Source organism: Hemiscyllium ocellatum, chromosome 32 (genome assembly GCF_020745735.1).
Source record: "Hemiscyllium ocellatum isolate sHemOce1 chromosome 32, sHemOce1.pat.X.cur, whole genome shotgun sequence".
Classification (NCBI taxonomy): Eukaryota; Metazoa; Chordata; class Chondrichthyes; order Orectolobiformes; family Hemiscylliidae; genus Hemiscyllium; species Hemiscyllium ocellatum.
This window is the reverse complement of record NC_083432.1, coordinates 46,830,732-46,858,234: the sequence shown is the minus strand read 5'-3', so window position 1 is coordinate 46,858,234 and position 27,503 is coordinate 46,830,732. Positions and strand designations below refer to the sequence as shown.

The 27,503-nt window shown below is 42.2% G+C and overlaps 1 protein-coding gene across 2 annotated transcripts in view; it reads right to left on the bottom strand.

The window, feature by feature from the left end:
- The window catches only part of npepps (aminopeptidase puromycin sensitive), a 209,027-nt gene extending 186,443 nt beyond the window's left edge, over positions 1-22,584 (bottom strand). For both annotated transcript variants that reach the window (XR_009646443.1, XM_060848704.1), the window contains exon 1: positions 22,251-22,584. Coding sequence is in view for 1 of the 2 variants with exons in the window: in XM_060848704.1 (XP_060704687.1) it covers positions 22,251-22,550 (300 nt within the window). In the remaining variant the exon portion in view is untranslated. The remainder of the gene's footprint in view (positions 1-22,250) is intronic.
- Positions 22,585-27,503: the final 4,919 nt, after the last annotated feature.

Below are 27,503 nucleotides of genomic sequence, written 5' to 3'. Positions count from 1 at the left end.
AGCCACGGGGTGATTGGGTTGGTTGGTTCGGGCGGCCCAGAGGTGTTCTCTGAAGCGTTCCGCAAGTAAGCGGCCTGTCTCACCAATATAGAGGAGGCCACATCGGGTGCAGCGGATGCAATAGATGATGTGTGTGGAGGTACAGGTGAACTTGTGGCGGATATGGAAGGATCCCTTGGGGCCTTGGAGGGAAGTGAGTGTGGAGGTGTGGGCGCAAGTTTTACATTTCCTGCGGTTGCAGGGGAAGGTGCCGGGGGTGGAGGTTGGGTTGGTGGGGGGTGTGGATCTGACAAGGGAGTCACGAAGGGAGTGGTCCTTGCGGAACGCTGATAGGGGAGGGGAGGGAAATATATCCTTGGTGGTGGGGTCCGTTTGGAGGTGGCGGAAATGGCGGCGGATAATACGTTGTATGCGCAGGTTGGTGGGGTGGTAGGTGAGAACCAGTGGGGTTCTGTCTTGGTGGCGGTTGGAGGAGCGGGGCTCAAGGGCGGAGGAGCGGGAAGTGGAGGAGATGCGGTGGAGGGCATCGTCGATCACGTCTGGGGGGAATCTGCGGTCCTTGAAGAAGGAGGCCATCTGGGTTGTGCGGTGTTGGAATTGGTCCTCCTGGGAGCAGATGCGGCGGAGACGAAGGAATTGGGAATATGGGATGGCGTTTTTACAGGGGGCAGGGTGGGAGGAGGTGTAGTCCAGGTAGCTGTGGGAGTCAGTCGGTTTATAATAGATGTCTGTGTTGAGTCGGTCGCCCGAGATAGAAATGGAAAGGTCTAGGAAGGGGAGGGAGGAGTCTGAGACAGTCCAGGTGAATTTCAGGTCGGGATGGAAGGTGTTAGTAAAGTTGATGAACTGTTCAACCTCCTCGTGGGAGCACGAGGCAGCGCCGATACAGTCATCGATGTAGCGGAGGAAAAGGTGGGGGGTGGTGCCAGTGTAGTTGCGGAAGATGGACTGTTCCACGTATCCTACGAAGAGGCAGGCATAGCTGGGGCCCATGCGGGTGCCCATGGCAACTCCTTTAGTTTGGAGGAAGTGGGAGGATTGAAAAGAGAAGTTATTCAGGGTGAGGACCAGTTCAGTCAGTCGAAGGAGGGTGTCAGTGGAAGGGTACTGGTTAGTGCGGCGGGAAAGGAAGAAGCGGAGGGCTTTGAGTCCTTCGTGATGGGGGATGGAGGTGTACAGGGACTGGATGTCCATAGTGAAAATAAGGCGTTGGGGACCGGGGAAGCGAAAATCCTGGAGGAGGTGGAGTGCGTGGGTGGTGTCCCGAACGTAGGTGGGGAGTTCTTGGACTAAAGGGGACAGGACCGTGTCGAGGTATTGGGAGATGAGTTCGGTGGGGCAGGAGCAGGCTGAGACAATGGGTCGGCCGGGGCAGGCAGGTTTGTGGATTTTGGGCAGGAGGTAGAAACGGGCGGTGCGGGGTTGTGGGACTATGAGGTTGGAGGCGGTGGATGGGAGATCCCCTGAGGTGATGAGGTCCTGGATGGTCTGGGAGATGATGGTTTGGTGGTGGGAGGTGGGGTCGTGGTCAAGGGGGCGATAAGAGGAGGCGTCCGCGAGCTGGCGTTTGGCTTCAGCGGTGTACAGGTCAGTGCGCCAAACTACCACCGCGCCTCCCTTGTCTGCGGGTTTGATGGTGAGGTTGGGATTGGAGCGGAGGGAGTGGAGGGCTGCACGTTCTGAGGGTGAGAGGTTGGAGTGGGTGAGAGGGGTGGACAGGTTGAGTCGGTTGATGTCACGGCGGCAGTTGGCTATAAAGAGGTCGAGGGCGGGTAGGAGGCCTGCACGGGGTGTCCAGGTGGATGGGGTGTGTTGGAGGCGGGAGAAGGGGTCGTTTCAATATCTCGCCGCGTGTTGAACTCATTAATCCGAGGGCGTAGGGGAACGAAGGTGAGGCCCCTGCTGAGGACTTCAATATCTCGCCGCGTGTTGAACTCATTAATCCGAGGGCGTATTTCTCCAGCTTCTTCATTTCCCCTCCCCCCACCTTGTCTCAGTCGGTTCCCTCAACTCAGCACCGCCCTCCTAACCTGCAATCCTCTTCCTGACCTCTCCGCCCCCACCCCACTCCGGCCTATCGCCCTCACCTTGACCTCCTTCCACCTATCCCACCTCCATCGCCCCTCCCCCTAGTCCCTCCTCCCTACCTTTTATCTCAGCCTGCTTGGCTCTCTCTCTCTTATTCCTGATGAAGGGCTTATGCTCGAAACGTTGAATTCTCTATTCCTGAGATGCTGCCTAACCTGCTGTGCTTTGACCAGCAACACATTTGCAGCTGTGATCTCCAGCATCTGCAGACCTCATTTTTTACTCAGAAATTTTATGTGGTCATCTCCTATTATTCAGAGTCATTTTACATGACCATTTCCTTGCAATTCAGAGCCATTTATATTGTCATCTCCTACTATTTACATTTTCACTCCCTATTCAGAAATCAATACCATAATAGTTGGAATTCTAACTACTCCCTGCAGTTAAAAAAATACAATTCATAGCAGATCTGGCTATTAAGGGATGATTTGCATTACATTGCTTCTGGAGGTGATGAGGACACTGCATTCTGTCTTGAGTGGCAGGTGACTGTGAGGGAGTGACTGGAGGTTGTGTTGTGGGCATTACTAACTGTGACGTAAAGATTTTGTGGAAAGGAAGGACTGTTTCCTTTGTTCAGAGAGCTTCCCTGGACATGCTTTGCAAACATGGCAAAGAGTGTTCAGGTTTCTCCAAAGCTTGTATTGTACTGTGCTTAATAAATTTTGCTTGTTCACAGACGTTGGCATGTTGCAGTTGCATCAAGTGTACAGGAATCTCAGGGGAAAAAGAGCTTAACATTTGGTGGCAGTGATGGAATTCCAACATATATAGGTTTCCAGGTGACCTGAATAAGTGATCATCTGAGTACCGATTGCGAGACACAGATGGGCCCACAAGGTCAGATTTATCTTAATCTTTCTCCTTAACCTACCACTCAGACAATCCCTTATCCCCTAGGACTCTGTAGTGATGGAATCTCTGAGGTAACTTACGCACTTACATGCCAACAAGCTCGCTTTCAGAATCATAAGTTGCTGGGAATTCAGGAGTTCAGGTCCCCCAGGTAAAAGGGAATTCAAGTACCCTGGGTAAAAGGGGGTTCAAATCCTCTAGTGGTGAGGTTTGAGGGTCCAGAACTTAGATTGCAAGGAAAAAAGATAGAAGGTATAGCTCCTGTGTTTGTCTCTACCATCCTGTCTTAGATCAGTTGTTAAGAGAGAAAATCCCCCATGCGAAGGTCAAGACCCTGAAAAAGGTGTGGAGACTACAGACACTAGGTTTGAGGAACTGGAACATAATGTGAGTGCATACAAAAAAAAGTTAGAAATTAGGAACTTGAAAGAAAAACATCGAAACAAAATTTGGTACTACTTAAAAGTTATCGCCTTTATCCCCCGCACCTAGTGGGCGGCACGGTGGCACAGTGGTTAGCACTGCTGTCTCACAGCGCCTGAGACCCGGGTTCCATTCCCGACTCAGGTGACTGACTGTGTGGAGTTTGCACGTTCTCCCCGTGTCTGCGTGGGTTTCCTCCGGGTGCTCTGGTTTCCTCCCACAGTCCAAAGATGTGCGGGTCAGGTGAACTGGCCATGCTAAATTGCCCGTAGTGTTAGGCAAGAGGTAAATGTAGGGATAGGGGTATGGGTGGGTTGCGCTTCGGCGGGTCGGTGTGGACTTGTTGGGCCGAAGGGCCTGTTTCCACACTGTAAGTAATCTAATCTAATCACCTCTCCTTAGAAGTACTTTTAGGATAACATGGCATCACTGGGAAAAGGGGAAGAAAGTGGAGCCACTCCGCTCGGATCCCAACAGAGAAGTGCATTGACTACTGGGGAAGCTTTGCCCGGGTTTTTGTTTTGAGGGTCTCAGTTTCTGGGCTGTGGACTCGACTGGGAGAGTCTTTCTTCTGGGGGAGGGAGTGGCTTGGACTGCAGTACTGTGTGGTCTGCTCAGAGGGTTTTCTCTTTTTATAAGTGTAACTTCATTGAGGGAATGCAAAAAAAAAGAGAGAAACACTGAAATTAAGATCATACTAATACTTGGGTCGAAAAAGGAAGTTTCGATATAAACTATGCCATATGAAAGTGTTTGATATTTAAAAACTTTGCTTTGTTAAAATACTAGGTCAGATGTAAGTTTGCTCGCTGAGCTGATAGGTTCATTTTCAGACATTTTGTCACCATAATAGCTAACATCGGTGAACCTCTGGTGAAGCAGTGGTGTTAGTGACCCACTTTCTATTTATGTGGGTAAGTTTCCTTGGGTTTGGTGACATCATTTCTGTCCTTTCTCAGGGGTTGGTATATGGGGCCCAAATCAATGTGTCTGTGGATAAGGAAATGCCATGCTTCGAGGAATTCTCATCTGTCTCTGTTTGGCTTGTCCTAGGATGGATGTGTTGTCCCAGTCGAAGTGGTGTGCTTCCTCATCTGTACATAAGGATACTAGTAAGAGTGAGTCATGTCTTTTTGTGGCTAGTGAATGTTCATGCATCCTGGTAGCTAGTTTTCTGCCTGTTTGTCCAATGTAGTAGTCGTTACAGTTCTTGCAAGGTATTTTATAGATGACATTGGTTTTGCTTGTTGTTTGTATAGAGTTTTGGTGTGTTTGTGGGTTATAATAATGCTAAGAGGTCAGAGTAGTCTGGCAATTATTTCAGAGGTGTATTTGATGTAGGGGAGAGTGGTTAAGGTTTCTGGATGCATTTTGTCTGCTTGTTTGGGTTTGTTGCTGAGAAATTGGTGGACTATGTTCATTGGGTATCCATTTTATTTGAATATGCCAGATAGGTGATTTTCCTCTGCTCTTTGTAATTCCTCGGGTGCTGCACTGTGTGGTGGCTCCTTGAAATAATATTCTAATGCAGCTTAGTTTGTGGATGTTGGGATGATTGCTTTGGTAGTTCAGTATTTGGTCCGTATGTGCTATTTTCCTGTAGACGCTGGTTTGAAGTTCCCCATTGGCTATTCACTCTACTGTGATATCTAGAAATGGCAATTTGTTGTTGCTTTCCTCCTCTTTAGTGAATTTTATGCCAATAAGGGTATTATTACCGAAGGAGATTTTTGATAACTGGCTCATTTCTACTCAACATGGAGGAAGTGGAGTGGTCATTAAGGACTGTGGATTTAAGAACTTTACTGGTGAACATTTTTTCCATATGGGAGGATCCTGCAGATCCTATCTACTGCACAGACTAGTGATTTTTGTTGTTAGAATCATTATATGCTCTGTGTCAATAGCTTGCTTAAATATTGGCTGTCAGAGTCTTATGAAAAGCGGGTAGTGCCATCTAGGTAGTTATCATGGAACAATAAAAGGAGGTAATGTGATATTAAAGAGTTAACTTACCCTGCTGACCTGCAGGAAATTCTAAGGTAGGATGCCTCTGATTTGCAGATCGTTTGTAAGAAATTAAATTATCAACTCCTATTATTCAAAGCCATTTACATAGCCATTTCCTTGTCATTCAAAGCTATTCACATTGTCGTCATCTATTTATATTTTCATCCCCACTCAGAAATCAACAACATTATAGTTGGAATTCTGACTACACCCTGTAGTTTAAGAAAAGTACAAATCACATCAGATCTGGCCATTAAAGGAATGATTTGCATTAGATTTTTGTGGAGGTGATATCGTCACTGCATTGTGTCTTGAGTGGTATGTGACTGGAGGTTGTCTTGTGGGCATTATTAACTACGATGTAAAGATTTTGTATAAAGGAAGAACTGTTTCCTTTGTTCAAAGAGCTTCACTGGGCACGCTTCGCAAGCATGGCGAAGAGTGTTGAGGGTTTCTCCAAAGCTTGTATTGTACTGTGCTTAATAAATTTTGCTTGTTCACAGAAGTTGGCGAGTTGCAGTTGCATCAAGTGTACAGGAATCTCAGGGAAAAAAAACTTAACAGGAGGGCTAAAAGGTCTGCTCCTGTGCTATAATTTTCTTTGTTCTTATTGAATACACATTTGGACTATGGAATAGCAGGGATAAGGAGATCAGTTACGATGAGAAACATCAAAACTAAAGAATACATTTACCACAACAGAACAGGTTCAACTGGATATACAAAGTTTTGAAAATGTAAGTAAGTGTAAACAAAAGAGCAAACTTATTTATTTTAAAAGTGAGATGTAGGCATCATCAGTTAGGCCAGTATTCAATGCACATCCCTAATTGAATAGAGAATAGTTATGAGTCAACTACATTGCTATGGGTCTGTAGTCACATCCAGACCAGACCAAGGAACGATGGCAGGTTTCTTCTCTAAAGATCATTAGTGAACCAGATGGGATTTTCTGACAATCAACAATGGCTTCATGATCATTAGATAATCATCATTAGACTCTTAATTCCAGATGTTTTCTTATTTGAATTGAAATTCCATCATCTGCCATGGTGGAATTGGAACCCAGCTCCCCAGAGCATTACCTGAGTCTCTGGATTAATTGTCTCACAATAATGTTCCTAGGCCATCAACTCCACATATTTAACATCTCTTGCTCATTCAGGAGGTGCCAAAGTGTTTCATTAAAATTTAATTACTTTTGAACTGAAGTAGCATTGTCATGGAAGGTAAGTCCAACAATCAGTTGTGCATCCAATTCTGGTCACCCTGTAATAGGAAGGATATTATCAAGGCGGAGAGGGTTCAGAAGAGATTTACCAGGATGTTGCCAAGAATGGAAGGTTTGAGTCATAAGGAAAGGCTAGATAGGCTGGGACTTTTTTCTTTGCAGCATAGGAGGTTGAGACGACCTTTTGGATGTTTATAAAATAAGGATGGGCAAGAATTGTTTCCTAGGGTGGGGGATTTCAAGGCTAGGGGTCATATTTTTAAAGGGAGATGAGCAAGATTGTAAAAAGACATATGGGGCAATTTTGTGTGTGTTTTTTTAAACAAGTGTCAGGTGTGGGTATAGTTACAACGTTTAAAAAGCATGTAGATAAATAATGAATAAGAGATGTTTGGAAAGCCAGAGGCTAAGTGCAGGCAGTTGGGATTCATTTAGTTTGGGATAATGGTCAGCATAGACTGGTTGGACCAAAGGGTCTGTTTCTCTGCTATATGACTCGGACTCTATAACCAATTTAACTATGGTGAGGACACAGAAATAGCAATGAGATAATGGCCAATAACATATTTTAGTGGTGTTGATTTAGGGGTGCCAAGATACAAGAATCTTCTATGGATGTACTTTAAATTATGTCAGAGGGGGGAAAAAAATAGGACCTTGCTTTCTCACCTCATGCAAAGATAGTACTGAAGTGTCAGCCAAGCATTATGTGCTTAAGTCTTGGAACCAAATTTGAACCCACCACAGGCATCTGAATTAGAAATGACAATATTATCATTAAACCAAACTGCAGGTGAATTAGCTTTTCCACTAGCCAGTGAATCAATAAGGAGCCAAAGTGTTAGGGCTAGAACTCAATGAATAATAGGAAGTTCAGTATATGGAATTTTTCATGCAAGGTTTATTTGAACACTTCTTTGAAAAAAATTCAAATAAATCACAATAGTTAATTATTTCATTCAAACCTAATTCAAGAATAGGGGTGTTTAAGACTGTTTAACTTCTATGCAGGGTTAGGCTGGATTTATAATATGACTTTATTTTTGGTGCAAAGCAGAAAGCATTTGATTATGACAGTAAAATTGTCATGTAAATAAATCATTCATACATATATCAAATGATTGGAATGAAGAAACCAACTGCAAGCATGTTCAATAATGCAAATCTTAAAACTGAGAGCTTAGAAGCAGAAGGTGAAGTCAGCAACTTAGAGACCATCTAACTGGACGAACAAACAACAAAAGAAATGTGGTGTACACAAATGGAAATATCATTAAGAAAAACAGAAGACAGTCATAAGAGGGTAATTTAAAAAGCATGGAAATAAATTCACTGTCAAGAAAATGAAGAACTAGTAAAAACATTTAAATGTTAGGATATATTCACCACATTTCAGAAAGTGTAAGCACACATTGATAAAATGGAACACTGAGCATCTGAGAAGATCCCAAAGTAAAGCAAAGGGTTTAAGGGTGGTAGAAGTTTAAGCTCTACCTACATGTTTATGAAAACTTATTAAGTGGGATTTTAGTTTCACTATAAATGTGAGCATAACAATTTACAATAGAAGTTGGGAAGTGAAAGCAGATGGAAGATTCATAATGTGCGGCATGGATATTGCTTTAAATAATTAATCTTCATCCCTTTTCTTTTTACAGCTAAAGATGAGCTCCAAGATGAAATAGAAGGCCATCAGTTGGAAAGAAAATGTCAAATAGTCAGCCTCAAATCTTCTCAAATTGCTAGTTAGCAATACTGTTAGGAGTGTGAGATTTAGCAGCACTGAAGTAGAACAGTAAGCTTTCATTAGCATTAGACAATAAGGTAAGGTTTAGCAAATAAAGGGCTCCTGGGTTTAAAAAACACAGTTGTGTCCCCTTTGTTTGGACCTCCATTGAGATAGGATTGTCAGAACTGTTGGGGTTGACCACATGCTTACAGGAATTTGTGGATCGAATTAGTTTAATTCACTGGTAAATCTTTAATGCCTGTCAACGTTGAGGGAAACATAGGAAATAGGGGGGTATAAGCATTTAGTCCATCACACCTGTTCTGCTCTTCAACTGGGTCATAACTGAAATTCCATCTCAATATTATTTCACCACACTATCCCCATATTCCTTTACACCTTTTTTTTCTTTGCTGGAAATTACAAGAAATTCCTCGATCCAGCATGAGCTTAGCAGAAAACATTTGATCCTTGCACATAGAACTGTTTTACACCTGATAGTAATTAATACATTTACATTTTCTAACCATTGTCAAAACAATTATCTGCTTGCTTTCAAAATTCTATTCATGAAGCTTTCATTAAAAAAACTAACTGCTGGAATTTCAACAGTAATTGGCTTTGACAGATCCAAAAGATGAGTGCACCTTATACATATTCAGAGTGCAGACACTGCCAAATTAGGTGAGGAACAAGGTCTCAGCAAAAAAAAAGCAACTTTAAGGTCTTCAATTAAAAACTTGAATTAAAGGTGTCAAAAAGCATAAAAGATGAATCAGAGGATAAGCTGTTACAGGTTACTGCAAAATTTACAGCTATTGCATATTTACATATTATCGAAACTTGACTTTTAGGAATAGAAATATCAGTTCTTCTGGAAATAAATTGGGGACCTGACTCCAAAAGCATTCTGAGAGATATATTTGCTATACCAAGTGCAATAAGAAAATACTTACATACAAATGCCCATGTTTCTGTGTCGTCATTAAAAGCATAGCTTAATCCTTACTATCACATGTTTCAGCAATGAGACAGATTGTGTAGGCATATGTAAGATTAAACCATTTGAATTACAGTACCTCAAAAGGTCAATTAGTGGAGTGCAAAAACTTCACAGTGACAAGGCACAGAAGGAGGGCCATGCTGACTAACCAGTGTTTTACATAGTACTTTGCGGATTTTAAGAAAATTCTTAACATCCATAAAGTCAACACCCATTGCTTTCCCTTTCATCTTCTCTTATTTCAAAATATTCAATCAGGTTAGTCAAGCATGACCTGCCATTTAGGAATTCTTGCTGGAGCTCATTATTTAACTGAAGCTTCTAAGAAGTGCCTATTGATTTTTCTTCCACAATTGTTTCTAAAACTTTACTCCATGATTTTAAAACTGGCCAGCCTTTAGTTGCTAGGACAACCCAATGTATTTCCTCGAGTAAGGGTGTCACATTTCCCTATCCTCAGGAACTTACCCAGTACAGCAAAGATTTGAAGACTACGGCAAGACATTCTACAAACTGCATTCCCACTTCCTTTAAGCAATATGGGATGCAAATTCCACTCTTATCATAGTCAGCCTTTTCAGTCCAACCTTCAGATCAATTTTTGTTGCTCCTGATATTTTGTCAGCACCTTTTTCCTTAACAAACACCAATGCAAAGTGTTCATCAAGTATTCCAGCTTTGTCTTGTGCCTCCTGGAATTTCACATGCTCTTTCCTCTTAATTATCCCACCCCACCACCTACTTCCCTGAATACTATACTGTACACAAAAATGGTGTTCCTTTTGTTATATCTGCCATTCTATTTTCATATTCTCACTTTACCAGTCACGGTTTCTCTTTCACTTCCATTCAATATTTTGAATTTGGCCTGGCACTGAAAGAATTCATCCAACATGCATCATACAGACTCTTGCTGTATACTCATCCAATAACTTGAGTTTAGCTGCCTCCCTTTCACTCTTGTTGGAATGTACACAAGATGTAGCAAAAATTTTACTTCTTTATAAATCATCTATTGTTCAGATATTAGGGTCACTGGGTGAAAAGATGAGTGAATAATAAACTTAGGGTCACACATTGAAAGGCCAAAGGCATTTTTCCTTGACTATTATTTTCTTATTGAAAAGCAAATGGAAAGAGGCTGTAGAAGTAGGAAATTATGCTGAAGTAAGCTGTTCTGCGCTGATTCATCCCAAGGAAGAATCACAGTATGATTATTTTCCTTTGATTAACCATTCTACTTTTTGCCTTTAGTTCTCTCAAAGTTAAAAATGGCAGTTCCCAGTGTCTTTATTAATTAATTACAAAGTTATTTGACCTTCAGGATTGAAGTCTGTTTAATTCACACCAACCCCTAAAAATCCTACACTCTTTGGTTAGGATGAACGTATTCATATCCTGCCCTGACTATCCAGAACCATAGATAGGTAACAGTGATCAACAGTCTATAGCACAAAGAATGAATAGTTCTTAGAGACATTTCAGTGTCTTCATGGATTTCAACTGGGAGAGTTTATCTCATCAGTCCAAGCTAATTTACAGCCTGTATCTGACCCCCAGTTCCTGAAGGTGTTTTAGTTCCAACTTATTGATACCTACCAATTTGTGGGATGCTTTACTTCTCAGTGAATTATTACTTTCAATTATTATTTATTGCACCAAGTAAATATTAGTCAAAATAGAAAATACTTGCTTTAATTATGATTTATAAGCTTAGTTCCAGTTCAAGAGTCAAAAACATAAAATAGGAACTTATTTATTAACAACTCTCCAGCACACAATCTTTCGCTAAGCAGGCAGTTCAAAGACAATTATAGTTGTAATTAATTATAACAATTTGATAATATACATGATTAAATAGGTTTGAAAAAGGGTCACAATGACATTAAGTGAAACATACATTGATGCAACATCTTCCTTCGACAAATACAAATGTATCTGTCAATCAATGAAAAACGTGTTCACAAACAGCAAGAACAGTGTTACCTCAATAAAATCCAGAATACTGCACAATAAAAAGCTCTCAAATCACTGTACATTTTTAAATTGGAAAATTTATAGTGTTCCTTTTCCCAAGGACAGAGACTTATTGATTTAAATCCATCTTTCTCCCCAGCCCAATCCCACTTAAACTCAAACAAAAGCAAAATACTGCAGGTGCTGGAGATGTGACATAAAATTGGGAAGTGCTGGAGAAAAAGCAGGTCAGGCAGCATTTGAAAGAGAAAGATAATACCTTGAGCCCAATACAACCCTTCCACAAATCTTCATTCCCAAAGAAAAAAGTGATTGATTGTATACAGTTGAAAAAAGTGGGCAGGAGCACGCCTTTCAACAGCATAAAATCCATCACTTTTCCCACCTCTCATCAGTTCCAAAGATATATCAGACTCAATAAAATGAACGGTTATTCTTTCCACAGATTCTGCTAGACTTATTTTAAACTTTTGCTCTTGCATGTTTTGATGGGGATAGGTCTTAATATTAATTTAGTTTTAATTGTATATATTTCTTCAGATATATAAATCACTGATTCTTAAAGTACTTCAAGAAGCATCTCTCCAAGACACTTTCCATCCTGCATCCTCTGAAGACTCTGAAGTCAAACTAGATTTCCTATAAAATGGTCAAAAAGGCCCTTGGCCAGATCCAACCATTCTTTCAATTTCTGTCACTCAATCTCCTTACAACTTTAAAGTTTAGTCCAGACCAACTACCTTGTCAAGGTCCATATTTACCATACCTTCAGCCTTTTCTGCAACTTCCAACCATGAGCCCCTTCAAACACATCATAACACTCTCCCACTTCTTTCTTTAGTTCACTTTTCAAAGAAATTATGCAAATAGATGCTTTCACACTTCCCTCATAGAAACAATTAAGATAGGAGCTAGAGGAGGCCATTCGAGCCTGCACCATTATTCATCACGATCATGGCTGATCGTCCAACTCAATAGCCTAACCCTGCTTTCTCCTCATAACCTTTGATCCTACATGCCTCAAGTGCTCTATCGAACCGCCTCTTAAATAAATTCATTGTGTTGACATTAACTACTTCCTATGGTAATGAATTCCACACGCTCACCATTCTTTGCGTGAAGGAATGTCTCATCTCCATTCTACTCAGACTGTGACCCCAGGTTCTGCACACACCCATCATCAGGAACATCCTCCCTGCATTACCTTGTCTCGTCTGTTAGAATTTTATAAGTCTCTATGAAAGCCCCCCTCATTCATCTGGACTCCTCCTAGTCAATCTCTCCCTGTACATCAGTCCCACCATCCCCAGAATTAACCTGGTAAACATTCGCTGCACTCCCTTGAGAGCAAGAGCATCCTTCCTCAGAAACGTAGGCCAAATTGCACACAGTATTCTAGGTGTGGCCTCACGAGTCCCCTGCATAACTGCAACACATCCCTACTCCTGTACTAGAAACCTCTCACAATTAAGGCCATAGTGCCACTTGCCTTCTTTACCATCTGTTGCATCTGCATGCTTACCTTCAGCGACTGGTGCACAAGGACACCCAGGTCCTGCTGCACACTCATCTCTCCCAATTTACAGCCATTCAGATAGTAATCTGCCTTCTTGTTTTTGCTTCCAAAGTGAATTACTTCACGCTTATCCAAATTATACTACATTTGCCATCGATTTGCCCACTCAACCAGCCTGTCTAGATCATGCTGAAGGATCTCTGCATCCTCGTCACAGTTCACCCTCCCACTCAATTTGGTATCAAGTGCAAACTTTGAGATGTTACATTTTGTTCCCTCATCCAAATCATTAATCTCTATTCTGAATAGCTGGGGTCCCAACACCAACCCCTGTGGCATCCTACTAGTTACAGCCTGCTCCGTTTCCTCTCCGACAATCAGTTTTCTATGCATCTCAATACACTTCCCCTAATCCCATGCACTTTAATCGTACACAATGATTTCTTATGCAGGACTTTGTCAAACACGTTCAGGAAAAAGTCCAAATATACTGAATTGACTGGTTTCCCCTGTCAACACTGCTAGTTACATTTTCACAGAATTACAATAGATCTGTCAAGAATGACTTCCCCTTCATAAATCCATGCTGACTCTGTATCATCCTGCCACTGCTTTCTAAATGCTCCATTGTAAAGTCCTTGGTAATGGATTCAAGAATTTTCCCCACTACTGATATTAGGCTTACTGGTCTATAATTTTCCAATGAAAATAGTGCAAATAGGAATCTACAAATAAATATGACACCAAAATAAGTTGCATTTGCATTAACAGTGTTTACAAAAAGGATTTTTGATTTGCTGTTACATTCTTGTTACTGTCATATTTTAACAAACAAACAGCGAGTGAGAACTTGAAAAAACCCACTCAGGGAAACAAGACTAGAAATAGTACTGAAACTCAATGACAACTCAAAGTTCATATAGGAGACTAAACATAATATTTGTAGATCATTCAACTTTACAATGCATCATAATAATGCCCTGATTCCATCCATCATATAGCCTCCATACAGAAAGAATGGTCAGAGTGCATTGATATTTTTCTCTTGCAGTGCATGCCCTAATTGAGACAGCAGTGGACTCAACCATATTACACACTGTACAGGATAACAACTCCACCAGTTATCTTACAAACTTCTACTGAAAACTAAACATTAAAATTGCTCATGTCACTGCTTTAAATACATGTACAGTTTGGTACCGAAAGGTACCAAGAAAGGACAAATACTCACAGAGGAAATGTTTTTTTTCATAGGTTCAAATAGAAACAATTTCTGCAACAATCACAGTATTTGGTCATTTGTCTAGTAATTTTTCCAGCACAGTTATTAGATTATATTTACATGGCCAAACATGCACAACTAATCCTATTTATAGAACATCTTTAATATAATGAAATATCCCAAGATGCCTCAAGATTATTACAAAGTAAAAAATGACACTAAGCCACATCACAAGATATTAGGTCAGATAACCAAAAGTTTATTCCTAGAGATAGTTTGTAAGCATCTGAAAGGAAAAAAACAAACAGAAACGTAGAGACAGCATTCCAGAGCTTGGGGCCTAGGCAACAGCAGGTACTGATCGTGCAGCAATTAAAAACTGGGGACAAGAGACCAGATTTTAGCTCAATGCACTGAAAGGAAACATTTCTCACAAAATGTTAAGAAAGAAATTATATAGTAAATTAAATGATTTTAATGCTGATCCTTGAGCTTTTGATGGTTTACTAATACTCGATAGTCAAGTGCAAAAATGTTCCCAGGTTTTACATAGCCAAAGACATGAATAAACTTAGACCAATCTCAGTCCATTTACTACCTGCTCTAGACAGGTGCACACATTTGGGACAAAATAATAATTACTTTAAAAATTAGTATCGCATTTCCTCATGGAGTAACTTTTCTTAACACTTGCATTAAGGCCTTGTGCCTTTCAGTGTGAAGGATAGGTTGTACAATCAAGGACTCCCAACCTTTTTCTATGTTACATATTAATAGCTGCATGTACACATTAAATTATAAAAACGCAGAATCCCTAGAGTACAGAAAGAGGCCATTCAATCCACTGGGACTGCACCAACCCTCCCAAGAGTATCCCACCCAAACTCACCACCGCCCCTTACCCTATTCCTCTAACTTTATTTCCAATGGCTAATCGACCTGACCTGCACATTCCTGGACACCATGGGGCACCCACACAGACATGAGGAGAACGTGCAAACTCTATGCAGTCAGCTATCCAATGTTGGAATCAAACCACTGTTCCACACTCCACCACCCACCCCACTTCTACTTCAAATAGTTCTAATACCTCAATACCTGATGCATAATACTATTGCTAATTGTTGGCTATTGCATTATTGACCTTTGCTATGTGCCTTAAGGATTTATACTGTGAATTTAAGAGAATTTTCAGCAACTACCAGTGAATTGATAGACCATTTTGAGAATTCCACACTCTACAATTCCTCCTATTGAACACTTTAACTTTATAATCATTTATAAAGCAGGTGAAGTCGGTTCTCACTGCTAGGCAGTATTGTAAATCAAGCAAATGCGATAGGATTGAAAAGGTAGTTTTCATGAGACACAGAACTAAGCAATACTCTAAAACAAAGCAAGAAACAAGATTTTGGATTATTTCCAAAATAAAAGAATAATTTAAAAATTAGGTTTGGCAAATCAAGATCATGACGGCAATTGCTCGAATCCACCTCTTTCTATACTGTTTCCTTTTTTAATGTAGAACATAGAACAATACAACGTAGAACAGGCCCTTCGGCCCTCAATGTTGCGCCAACCTGTGAACTATTCTCAGATCGCCCCCCTGCATTATCCCATCGTCATCCATGTGCTTATCCAAGGATTGTTTAAATCTCCCTAATGTGGCTGAGTTAACTACACTGGCAGGCGGGGAATTCAACGCCCTTACCACTCTGTGTAATGAACCTTTGCCTGACATCTGTCTTAAATCTATTACCCCTCAATTTTTAGTTATGCCCCCTCGTACAAGATGACATCATGATCCTAGGAAAAAGACTTTCGCTATCTACACAATCTAATCATCTTGTATGTCTCTATCAAATCCTGTCTTAGCCTTCCTCTTTCCAATGAGAACAGACCCAAATCTCTCAGTTTTTCCACATAAAACCTTCCCTCCAGGCCAGGCAACATCCTGGTAATTCTCTTCTACAACTTTTCCAATGCTTCCATATCATTCACGAAATATGGTGACCAGAACTGTACACAAAATTCCAAGTGCGGCCGCACGAGCGTTTTGATAGTTGCAGCACGATATTGCGGCTCTGGAACTCAATCCCTCTACCAATGAAACCTAATACACCACATGCCTTCTTAACAGCATTGTTCACCTGGGTGGCAACTTTCAGGGATCTATGCACATTTACTCCAAGATCCCTCTGTACATCCACACTACCAAGAATCTTTCCATTGACCCAATATTCTGCCTGGAGAAAGTGAGGACTGCAGATGCTGGAGATCAGAGCTGAAAATGTGTTACTGGAAAAACGCAGCAGGTCAGGCAGCATCCAAGGAGCAGGAGAATTGACGTTTCGGGCATGGGCCCTTCTTCAGGAAGAAGGGCTCATGCCTGAAACGTCGATTCTCCTGCTCCTTGGATGCTGCCAATATTCTGCCTTCTTCCCAAAGTGCATCACCTCACATTTAGCTGCACTGAACTCCATTTGCCACCTCTCAGCCCAATTCTGCAGGTTATCCAAGTCCCCTTGCAACCTGTAATGTTCTTCCAAACTGTTCACTCCCACTATTCCACCGAACTTGTCTCATCTGTAAATTTATTAATCCATCCACCTATGCTTGTGCCTAAGTCATTTCTAAAAATGACAAACAGCAGTGGTCCCAAAACAGATCCTTTTGGCACACCATTAGTAACCAGACTCCAAGCTGAATATTTTCCATCAACCATTTGCTGCCTTTTTTCAGAAAGCCAATTTTTAATCCAAGCTGCTAAATCACCCACAATCTCATGCCTCTGCATTTTCTCCAACAGCCTAACATGTGCAACTTTATCAAAGGCTTTACTAAAGTCCATGGATACCACGTCAACAGCCCTACCCTCATCTACATATATTAAAGGACAAAAGGGTAACTAGGGTGAGAATAGGGCCCCTCAAAGATCAAAGCTGAAAATGTGTTGCTGGAAAAACGCAACAGGTCAGGCAGCATCCAAAGAGCAGGAGAATCAACATTTCGGGCATGAGCCTTCCTGAAGAAGGGCTCATGCCCGAAACGTTGATTCTCCTGCTCCTTGGATGCTGCCTGACCTGCTGCGCTTTTCCAGCAACACATTTTCAGCCCCTCAAAGATCAGCAAGACGGCCTTTGTGTGGAGCCGCAGAAAATGGGGGCGGTACTAAATGAATATTTTGCATCAGTATTTACTGTGGAAAAGGATATGGAAGATACAGACTAGGGCAATAGATGGTGACATCTTGCAAAATGTCCCAATTACAGAGAAGACGTGTAAGAGGAGAATGTCTTGAAACGACTAAAGGTGGATAAATTACCAGGACCTGATCAGGTGTCCCCGAGAATGCTGTGGGAAGCTAGAGAAGTGATTGCTGGGCCTATTGCTGAGATATTTGTATCATCGATAGTCACAGGTAAGGTGCCGGAAGACTGGAGGTTGGCAAACGTTGGGCCCACTGTTTAAGAAGGACGGTAAAGACAAGCCAGGGAACTATAGACCGGTGAGCCTGACCTCGGTGGTTGGCAAGTTGTTGGAGGGAATCCTGAGGGACAGGATGTACATGTATTTGGAAAGGCAAGGACTGATTCGGGATAGTCAACATGGCTTTGTGCATGGGAAATCATGTCTCACAAACTTGATTGAGTTTTTTGAAGTAACAAAGAAGATTGATGAGGGCAGAGCAGCAGATGTGATCTATATGGACTTCAGTAAGGCATTCGACAAGGTTCCCAATGGGAGCCTGATTAACAAGGTTAGATCTCATGGAATACAGGGAGAACTAGCCATTTGGATACAGAACTGGCTCAAAGGCAGAAGATGGTAGTGGAGGGTTGTTTTTCAGACTGGAGGCCTGTGACCAGTGGAGTGCCACAAGGATCGGTGCTGGGCCCTCTACTTTTTGTCACTTACATAAATGATTTGGAAGCGAGCATAAGAGATACAGTTAGTAAGTTTGCAGATGACGCCAAAATTGGAGGTGTAGTGGACAGTGAAGAGGGTTACCTCAGATTACAACAGGATCTGGACCAGATGGGCCAACTGGCTGAGAAGTGGCAGATGGAGTTTAATTCAGATAAATGTGAGGTGCTGCATTTTGGGAAAGCGAATCTTAGCAGGACTTATACACTTAATAGTAAGGTCCTTGGGAGTGTTGGGAACAAAGAGACCTTGGAGTGCAGGTTCATAGGTCCTTGAAAGTGGAGTCGCAGGGAGACAGGATAGTGAAGAAGGTGTTGGTGTGCTTTCCTTTATTGGTCAGAGTATTGAGTACAGGAGTTGGGAGGTTATGTTGCGGCTGTACAGGACATTGGTTAGGCCACAGTTGGAATATTGCATGCAATTCTGGTTTCCTTCCTATCAAAAAGATGTTATGAAACTTGAAAGGGTTCAGAAAAGACTTACAAGGATATTGCCAGAGTTGGAGGATTTGAGCTACAGGGAGGGGCTGAAGAGGCTGGGGCCGTTTTCCCTGGAGCATCGGAGGCTGAGGGGTGACCTTATGGAGGTTTACAAAATTATGAGGGGCATGGATGGGATAAATAGACAATGTCTTTTCCCTAGGGTCGGGGAGTCCATAACTAGAGGACACAAGTTTAGGATGAGAGGGGGAGATATAAAAGAGACTTAAGGGGCAACCTTTTCACGCAGAGGGTAGCCAAGTGTATGGAATGAGCTGCCAGAGGATGTGGTGGAGGCTGGTATAATTGCAACATTTAAGAGGCATTTGGATGGGTATATGAATAGCAAGGCTTTGGAGGGATACGGGCCGGGTGCTGGCAGGTGGGACCAGATTAGGTTGGGATATCTGGTCGGCATGGACGGGTTGAACCAAAGGTTCTGTTTCCATGCTGTACATCTCTATGACTATGTGCTTCATCACCTTCTCAAAAAACTCAATGAAGTTTGTGAGATACGACCTGCCCTTGATGAAAACACGTTGACTATCTGAAATCAAATTGTTGCTTGCTAGATGATTATAAATCTCATCTCTTATAATCCTTTCCAAAACCTTTCCTGCAACAGAAGTAAGGCTCACTGGTCTATAATTACCTGGGTCATCTCTACTGCCCTTCTTGAAGGGCACAACATTTGCAATCTTCCAGTCCTCTGGTACTAAACCTGTAGACAATGACGACTCAAATCAAAGTCAAAGACTCTGCTATCTCCTCTCTAGCTTCCCAGAGAATCCTTGGATAAATCTCATCCGGCCCAGGGGACTTGTCTACTTTCACTCCTTCTAGAATTGATAACACCTCTTTGTAACTAACTTTGATCCTTTGTAGCCTAATATCTCACACCTCATTCTTCTCCTCTACAATATTCTCCTTTCCTGAGTGAAAACCGATGAGAAACGCTAGCTTAGCATCTCTCCAATCTCCACAGGGTCCACACTCAACCTCCCACTCGTCTTTGACTGGTCCTGTTCCTACTCTAGTCATCCCTTTATTCCTTGCATACCTATAGAAAGCTTTAGGGTTCTCCTTTATTCTACTTGCTAAAGACTGCTCATGTCCTCTCTTTCCATTTCTTAACTCTCTCTTTAAATCCTTCCTAGTTGATCTGTAACTCTCCATCACCTCATCTGAAACATCTTGTCTCATCAACACATGAGCCTCTTTCTTCCGCTTAACAAGAGATGCAATTTCTGTAGTAAATCACGGTTCCCTTTCCTTATCACCTCCTCCCTGTCTGACAGGGACATACCCATCAAGGACATGTAATATCTGTTCCTTAAACTAGCTCCACATTTCCATTGTCCGCATCCCCTGCATTTTGATACCCCATTCTATGCATCCTAATTCTTGCCTAATCGTATTATAATTGCCCTTGCCCCATCGGTAACTCATGACCTGTGGCATGTACCTATCCCTTTCCACTGCTGAACTAAACGTAACTGAATTATGGTCACTCTCTCCAAAGTGCTCAACTACAACTAAATCAAACACCTGGCCTGGGTCATTACCAAGCATCAGATCCAGTGTGGCCTTCCCTCTGGTCAGCCCTTCAACATACTGTGTCAGGAAACCCTTCTGTACACATTGGACAAAAACTGATCCAGTTTTTGGGTGGCACGGTGACACAGTGGTTAGCACTGCTGCCTCACATGACCAGAGACCCAGATTCAATTCCTGCCTCGGGCAACTGTCTGTGTGGAGTTTGCACATTCTCCCTGTGTCTGCGTGAGTTTCCTCCAGGTGCTCCGGTTTTTGGACTGTGGGAGGAAATGTGCAGGTTAGGTGAATTGGCCATGCTAAATTGCCCATAATGTTAGGTGAAAGGGTAAAATGTAGGGGAATGGGTTTGGATGGGTTGATCTTCGGAGGGTCGGTGTGGACTTGGGCCGAAGGGCCTGTTTCTACACAAAGTAATGTAATCTAATCTGACGTACTAGATCACAGATGATTCACAGAGGAGGAAAAAGAGATGGAGAAATGAATATCTAAGGAGAAAATTAGACCAGATAACTGAATGAAAAGTTGGAAAATTATTGCAGAGAATGCTTTTTAAATCAGATCCTGAAGGGAAAGTATTTAGAGGGGTGGTTCCAGAGATCAGGCCATGCAATTTAAAAATCATTTCTGAGCCTGAAAAGTTCAATGTTCTACAAGACACTTTGTGAAGAGCGCAAATGAAGGAAACTGAATGCTGTGTACAAATGGGCTTCTGTAAAATGTAACTGCCATGAAACCCAGATTGAAATAAAATATACGGTAATTAGAACAGTTTCACCACCAAAAATAAAAAGTGCAATAAATCAAAAGGACTAAATGGGGCTCTCAAAAATTGAAAAGGAAGCCATGGTGCTCTTTCTATATGTATGGATGGGGATGTAAAAATAATTTTTTGAAATATCTGGACTGCCAAGCATATCTTAAAATCCCAGACTTATAAATGGTAATTTAAAAATGGCCAAATAATAAAAAAATTCAAATAAAATATAAACCATAAATCCCAAGATACAGAGGGAATTAGAAGACTAAGATATGACAATACCTAACCATTGCCAAAATCATTTAAGCAAACAAAGTGCAGAGACTATCAAGTAGAAAGTGAGGGCTGCAGATGCTGGGGAATCAAAGTCAAAAAGTGTGAAGCTGGAAAAGCACAGCATGTCAGGCAGCATGCAAGGCACGGGAGAGTCGACGTTTCAGGCATTTTGTTCCTCGGATGCTGCCTGACTTGCTGTGCTTTTCCAGCTCCACACTTTTTGACGCAGAGATCAACACTGCCAATTTTTTGAGCACGTTAGATCAGAACGGAGATTTAGATAAAATGGCCGGAGCAGTAGTAAAAGTTACACCAATGCAACAGAAACAAAAATATAAGAGACAGAGCAACACGAGTTAAGATTCACTAATTATTCAGTGTACATTAATCGTTTTGTTTATAAAAATTGGCAATAATCCAGTACTGTGAACACGGAAATACGTTAGCTGTTTCATTTTAGAAAAAAAGATTTATTCCAAAAGATAATGATTTATGGTCTCATACATAAAATCATTAACGCTTCAAGCAATTTGTACCTTGACACAGATGACTTTAAAAAAAACATCCTAAGCACATCTATTAAAAAAAATTAAGTTTTTTTTAAAAAGATATTAAACTCAAGATTACTGCTGTCAATGGCAACAGACTGAACACGGCGCCTGCGCCCTGGTCATAGAAAGATATTAAACGACAGATTCGACATTTCTCAAAATGTGCGCTTCTCCACCTCTTCTCCCCCCCCCCCCCCGACGCTTATATTTTATGCAACACTTACTCCAAATTTCTGGCCTTGCATTTTAAGGGGGCGGGACGGGGCGGTGGACTTTCTGCACAAATCGTATTCAGTATTTAAGCTTAAAGAGGTCTTCCATTTAATACTAAAAAACAACCTCAGGCCTCCCCCTTCGTAAAATGAGTATACACTAAGGAATCAGGGTTTAAAACTATATCAAATCCTCCTTCTCCCTTCATTTTGCAGAGTTACAGTGATCACCATCAAGAATTAAAAGCACCACTCCCCATCACAAGTCCAGGTAAAGGCCTGCACCCGGATTGGCTACAAACCTGCGCCCCAGGGGTTATTATTTTGAGGTAAATTTGCGGCCTTTAACGTAGATCCCGACCCACGAGCCCAGGGCTCAATTACGGAGTGTTTTTTTTAATTAAAAAATATCCTTTGTGTAGGCTGCTTCTCACCTCCACAGAGGCCTCCAGCTTCCCTTCGAAAGTGAAGTCGATGAGGTCGGGCTTCAGACACAGCGAGTAGTTCTCCGGGGTCACGTCGGTGGGGAGCCGCTCGAAGGGTCTCTTGGCCGGCATTTTGTCTGGACAGTGAGGGCGGGTGCCGAGGAGCCTCTTAGATGCGCCGTCTCGGTTGCCGATGGCGGGTGTCGGGGCTCTGGCTCGGAGGATGAGAGGGACGCGGCCTCTCCAGCAGCTCGAGGCGGTGAGCAGGCGGCGGAAAGCGAGGACCGCGGTGGCGCCGCCGAGCAACATCAATGAAGCTGACAAACTGACCGCCCCCTCCCGTCCGCCAGTCCGTGCGTGCGCGTCACCCTGCGCGCGCTCCCGCGCGCCACCCGGTGTACGCTCGACATCAGTGGACGTGACTCGCGGCACGAGAATCCGCAAGGCGACGCATGTCGTCACAGATCTTTACGTGCGCGTGATTGCGAGTGGGTGGGGAAGGAGGGAGAGAGAAGTGAGTGTCATGGAAACCATTGCCTAGGCCTAATGGGTGACTGAGAGCCTGATGGGAGGCAGGCACAGTGGCTTTAAACGGAAAAATTGTATCATTATCTGAATGGGGAAACACTTGCAAAGATGGAGTGTAGGGAGACGGTACGATTGCCTGGAAAACTCGCAGATATAGTGTGGTGCATGGTTGACCTTGTAGAGGGCCATAGAAAAGGCGAATAGCTAAGATCTTTTCCCTAAGGTATGTGAATTCAAAACTCTCGAGGACATAGTTTTAGGGTGAGGGGGGGAAGATTTGAAAGTGATCTGAGGGGAAATGTTTTCACACAGAAGGTCTTGTATATATGAAGTGAACTGCAAGAGGAAGTAGAACATACAAACACAGTTACAACATTTAAAAGACATTTGGATAGGTACATTAGCAGGAAGGGTTTCGAGGAAATGGACCAGATGAAGGCAAATGGGGCTAGTTTAGTTTGGGAAACCTGGTCAGCATAGATGAGTTGGATGAGTGAGGGTTGGAGACCAGAGTCGATGAGTGTGGTGCTGGAAAAGCACTAGCAGCATCTGAGAAGCAGGAGAATCAATGTTTAGGGCATAATCCCTTCATCAGGAATGAGGCTTGTGGACTGAGATGTAAATGGGAGGGGGATGGGGCTGGGGAAGGTAATTAAGATTGCAATAGGTAGATGAGGGTGGGGGAGGTGATAAGGTGGACTGGATGGATGGGAAAGACGATGGATAGGTCAAGAGGGTGATGCTGAGTTGGAGGCTTGGCACTGGGATAAGGTGGAGAGGAGGGGAAATGAGGAAACTGGTGAAATCCACATTAATCCCGTCTGGTTGCAGGGTCCCAAGACGGAAGATGAGGCATTTGTCCTCCAGGCATCGAATGGTTAGAGTTTGACGATGGAGGAGGCCCAGGATTTTCATGGTTTGACAATAGAGGAGGCCACTACTACCTCTCCCATCCATCAAGGAAATGCAGGTCCTGGGCCGCCTCCATCGTCAAACCCTAACCACCAGACACCTAGAGTAAGAACGCCTCATCTTCCGTCTTGGGACTCTGCAACCACACAGGATTAATGTGGATTTCACCAGTTTCCTCATTCCCGCCCCTCCATCCCAGTCCCAAGCCTTCAACTCGGCACCGCTCTCTTGACCTGCCCATCGTCTTTCCTATCCATCGGCTCCAGCCTCCTCTCCAACGTATCACTTTCTCCCCCACCTTCTTCTACCTATTGTATTCTCAGCTAGCTACCTCCCTCCCACTCCCACCCCCTCCCTTTTATCTGTCAGACCCCCGGCCCACAAGTCTCATTCCTGATGAAAGGCTTATGCCTGAAATGTCGATTCTCCGGCTCCTCTAATGTTGCCTGACCTGCTGTGCTTTTCCAGCACCATATAACTATGTGTGGAGTTAGCATGACTAACCCTGTGTGTCTGTGGGTTTTTGCCGGGTGCTCTAGTTTCCTTCCAAAGTCCAAAGGTGTAAAGAGTAGGAGAATTGGCCATGCTAAAATTGACTGTTATGTGCAGCCTAGGTGGATTAGTGTTATGAAAATATAGGTGTACTGTACGTTTCAGAAAGTTAAAAGCTATCAGAACTACTTGACAGCACCAAGTGTTCTGATCAAGATATAGAGTAACCTTTTTAGTCCAGCAGCTAGTGTAGCTGGTTGCCTGGAGACAAAAACAAATTTGAATTTGGCCAATCAGTTTAAATTATACCCAAAAAGTTCCAAACTCCAATTAAGTTTGAATTTAGTATATTGACAATATTAAAAACTAATGACACAATCTGATACTTTGAGGGTATAAGTCTGGAAAAAATGTAGCAGTTGAGGGAAAACTACCAAAAGACCAACAGATGTAGGTTGCTAGTCAGGACTGTCTAGAGAAGGAGTTTGCACAGATTAAAATATCAACACCAACCTGGAGAGCAAATCTACAAAGGAAAATATAAAGAGAAGATTCGACAGCAGGCTGGTTTTAAAATTTGAATTTTTCAGTAAATCTTAATCAGGGATTTTATCGGAGTAGTATTATAGAGGGGAAAGCAAAAGATTAGAGGAAGGAGTTGTAAAGAGTTGTTAGTTAATTATTCTCTGTTGTTAATTTTTACTTTAAATAGTCTTGAATTTTCACAAATTACTGCACGGGATAAATCTTGTCTGAGTTTGCTGTTTTAAATTAAGCAGGAGGGTTTACCCGTGACAGAACAATTAGCCACAGTAAGTATGAGGTTACAAGGATAGAATTGGGGGTAGCTGCATCTTCAGAGGGTAAGTGCAAACTTGGAGGGCTTAATAGCCTCTTTTTGCACTGTAGGGATTCTATGACATGAATGGAAATGGTGGACAAACCCAGCAGATCTGGCAGAATTTATGGATAGAAAAATAGAATTAACTTTTCATGTTGAACATGACTCCTTTAAAATGAAGAGGGAAGAAATATGGTAGATTATATACTGTTGGAAAGGTGGAGGGGTAGGAAGAAGTAAACAGTATGTCAAGGATAGGATAGAAGGTGGTAGAGAAGATTAATTGATCAAGATGTCATGGAATAGAAGGCAAAGGAAGTTATAATCTATTAAAGTGAAGAGACAAAGACATTGTCCAGAGTCTCCATAAATGCCTGAATATTGAATATATCTGTCTGAATATATATTGATCTGTCCATGATAAAGGTTCAAACACAAGCAGAGTGGAAATGAGGACAAGGCAAACGCTGTCATTCTGGGAGGGAGGGAAAGGGTGAGAGCAGAACTGCAAGAAATTTCCCAGATTGGTTAAGGTTTCTGTCAACCACATGGGGGAAATCTTTAGTTTAGAAAGCACTATAGTGGACAAATTCTATGAATCAACATAGGTTTATTGTCTTTTATAAACTATTTGTTGTTGAAGGCTTGAATGAAGGGCTGTGCAGTACAAGACACCGCTATATTCAAAAAAAAAGTGGAAAACAAAGGCTGAATTGAAAAATGTTCATTATGTGAAGTCTGAAAGTTGCAAATTAATTGAAGGTGAAGATGCTGAAGAATTTTTTAACTAAGAGATTGTAATTTTATTAAAAGGTCTATATGTTACTGTAAACTCCAAAACGTGACTCCCCCTCAGATAAACTGCAGTTTTTCTGCATGCTTGAAGGAAAGCAAAGAGCAATTATTGCTAATTCCTGATGGGGCCACAACTCCCAATGGCCTGTTCTCCTTTTTTCACCAGCATCCCTATCCAATCCAACAAAATCTCTCACTGGTATTAATCCCGTGGAATCTCCCAGATGATCACCAACCTTTCCTCTGCTCTACATCTTTACTCAATGTCTGTTCATCGCAAACACAGTCCTTGTGATCCATGACATGATTGTGCATGCTGGCATTGTGGCCCTAGTACAATTTTGATTCACAAGTCACATCACCATGCCTTTACTGTCTCGTCTAAAGAACATTGCTGTCTTTCCGCAGTATTGCATTGCAGTGTCAGTTATGTGATCAAGACTTGCAGTAAGACTTGATCTCACAGTGCCTGTCTTCAGAGTGCTGTTGTTTTCATTTATGCATCATACATGCTCAAGGCTAAAGCTTCCACTGATTGCTTTGCCCAAATTGCCACAGTAACGGTGTGGCCTATTCACAAATTTCGCATTGGATTGTTTTTCATTTTCTCTGGCACCTTCTTCCTTGAGTAGCATAACTTGTCTCACCACTCCCAAATATTTTCAAATATTTATTCTGTACAGCCAACCTGAATTTTTCTCATCTTCATGCCCTCCATCAGCCCCAATTCTGAATGACATTAACTGAAATTTCAGTTTGCGTCTCAATTTATAATATTTATAAAATGCAGGGTTGGCCTCAACTGGAGTATTGTATCCAATCCTAGGCACCATACTTTTGGAAGGATGAAAAGGCATTGACCCTGCAGAATAGATTCATGTGCAGTTTGAGGAATGAGGGACCTCAGCTCCTTGGTAAGATTGGTGAACCTAACGCTGTGTTCTTTGCAGACAAAAAGGCTTACAGATTTTCTGGACAGAATAGATAGCGAGAAACTGTTCCTACTAATGGAAAGTTCAAGAACCAGAGAAGACATGCATAACTTAATTAACAAAGGAAGCAAAGCAACCTGCAAAAAACAAAGTGAGTGGCTAGGTTCTCAACTGCATTGCTCAGGATTGTGGTTTGTGCAAGGAATATTTTGTGTTAAAGCATTGCATTCTTAGCTACTTCATGAATAATTTGCCCAGTGTCGTACCTACAAGCTAACAAATTCAACCTGTAATCTGTGCCTTGATATAACCTTAATCAAGGCAACATCAAAATAATGAAAGAACCCAAGGTTCTGAAGTAGAAAATCTGTCCAGAGTTTATGTACCTGATTGCAGTTTGAGTGAATGTGTGACTGTCAGTGAGTATGGAAGAAGGCTCCTGATTGTTGAATAACCCATCAATCCTCACTGTGAAACCCCCATACTATATTTCTGTGAGATACAAGATGCTCATAGCATCAATAGAAATGTATTGTAGCATGAGTCAGTGCCTTCAGAGGATGTAGGAAGAAAATACTAGGTTGTTCTATTGAGAAAATAAAAGTCATGGTATTACTTACACATGATGTGAAAATTACACCCCAGCTGCTCCCACTTGTTAGCAGAAACATATTAATATCATTCTGGATCAGTGGTGCTGGAAGAGCACAGCAGTTTAGGCAGCATCCAAAGTGCAGTGAAATCGACGTTTCAGGCAAAAGC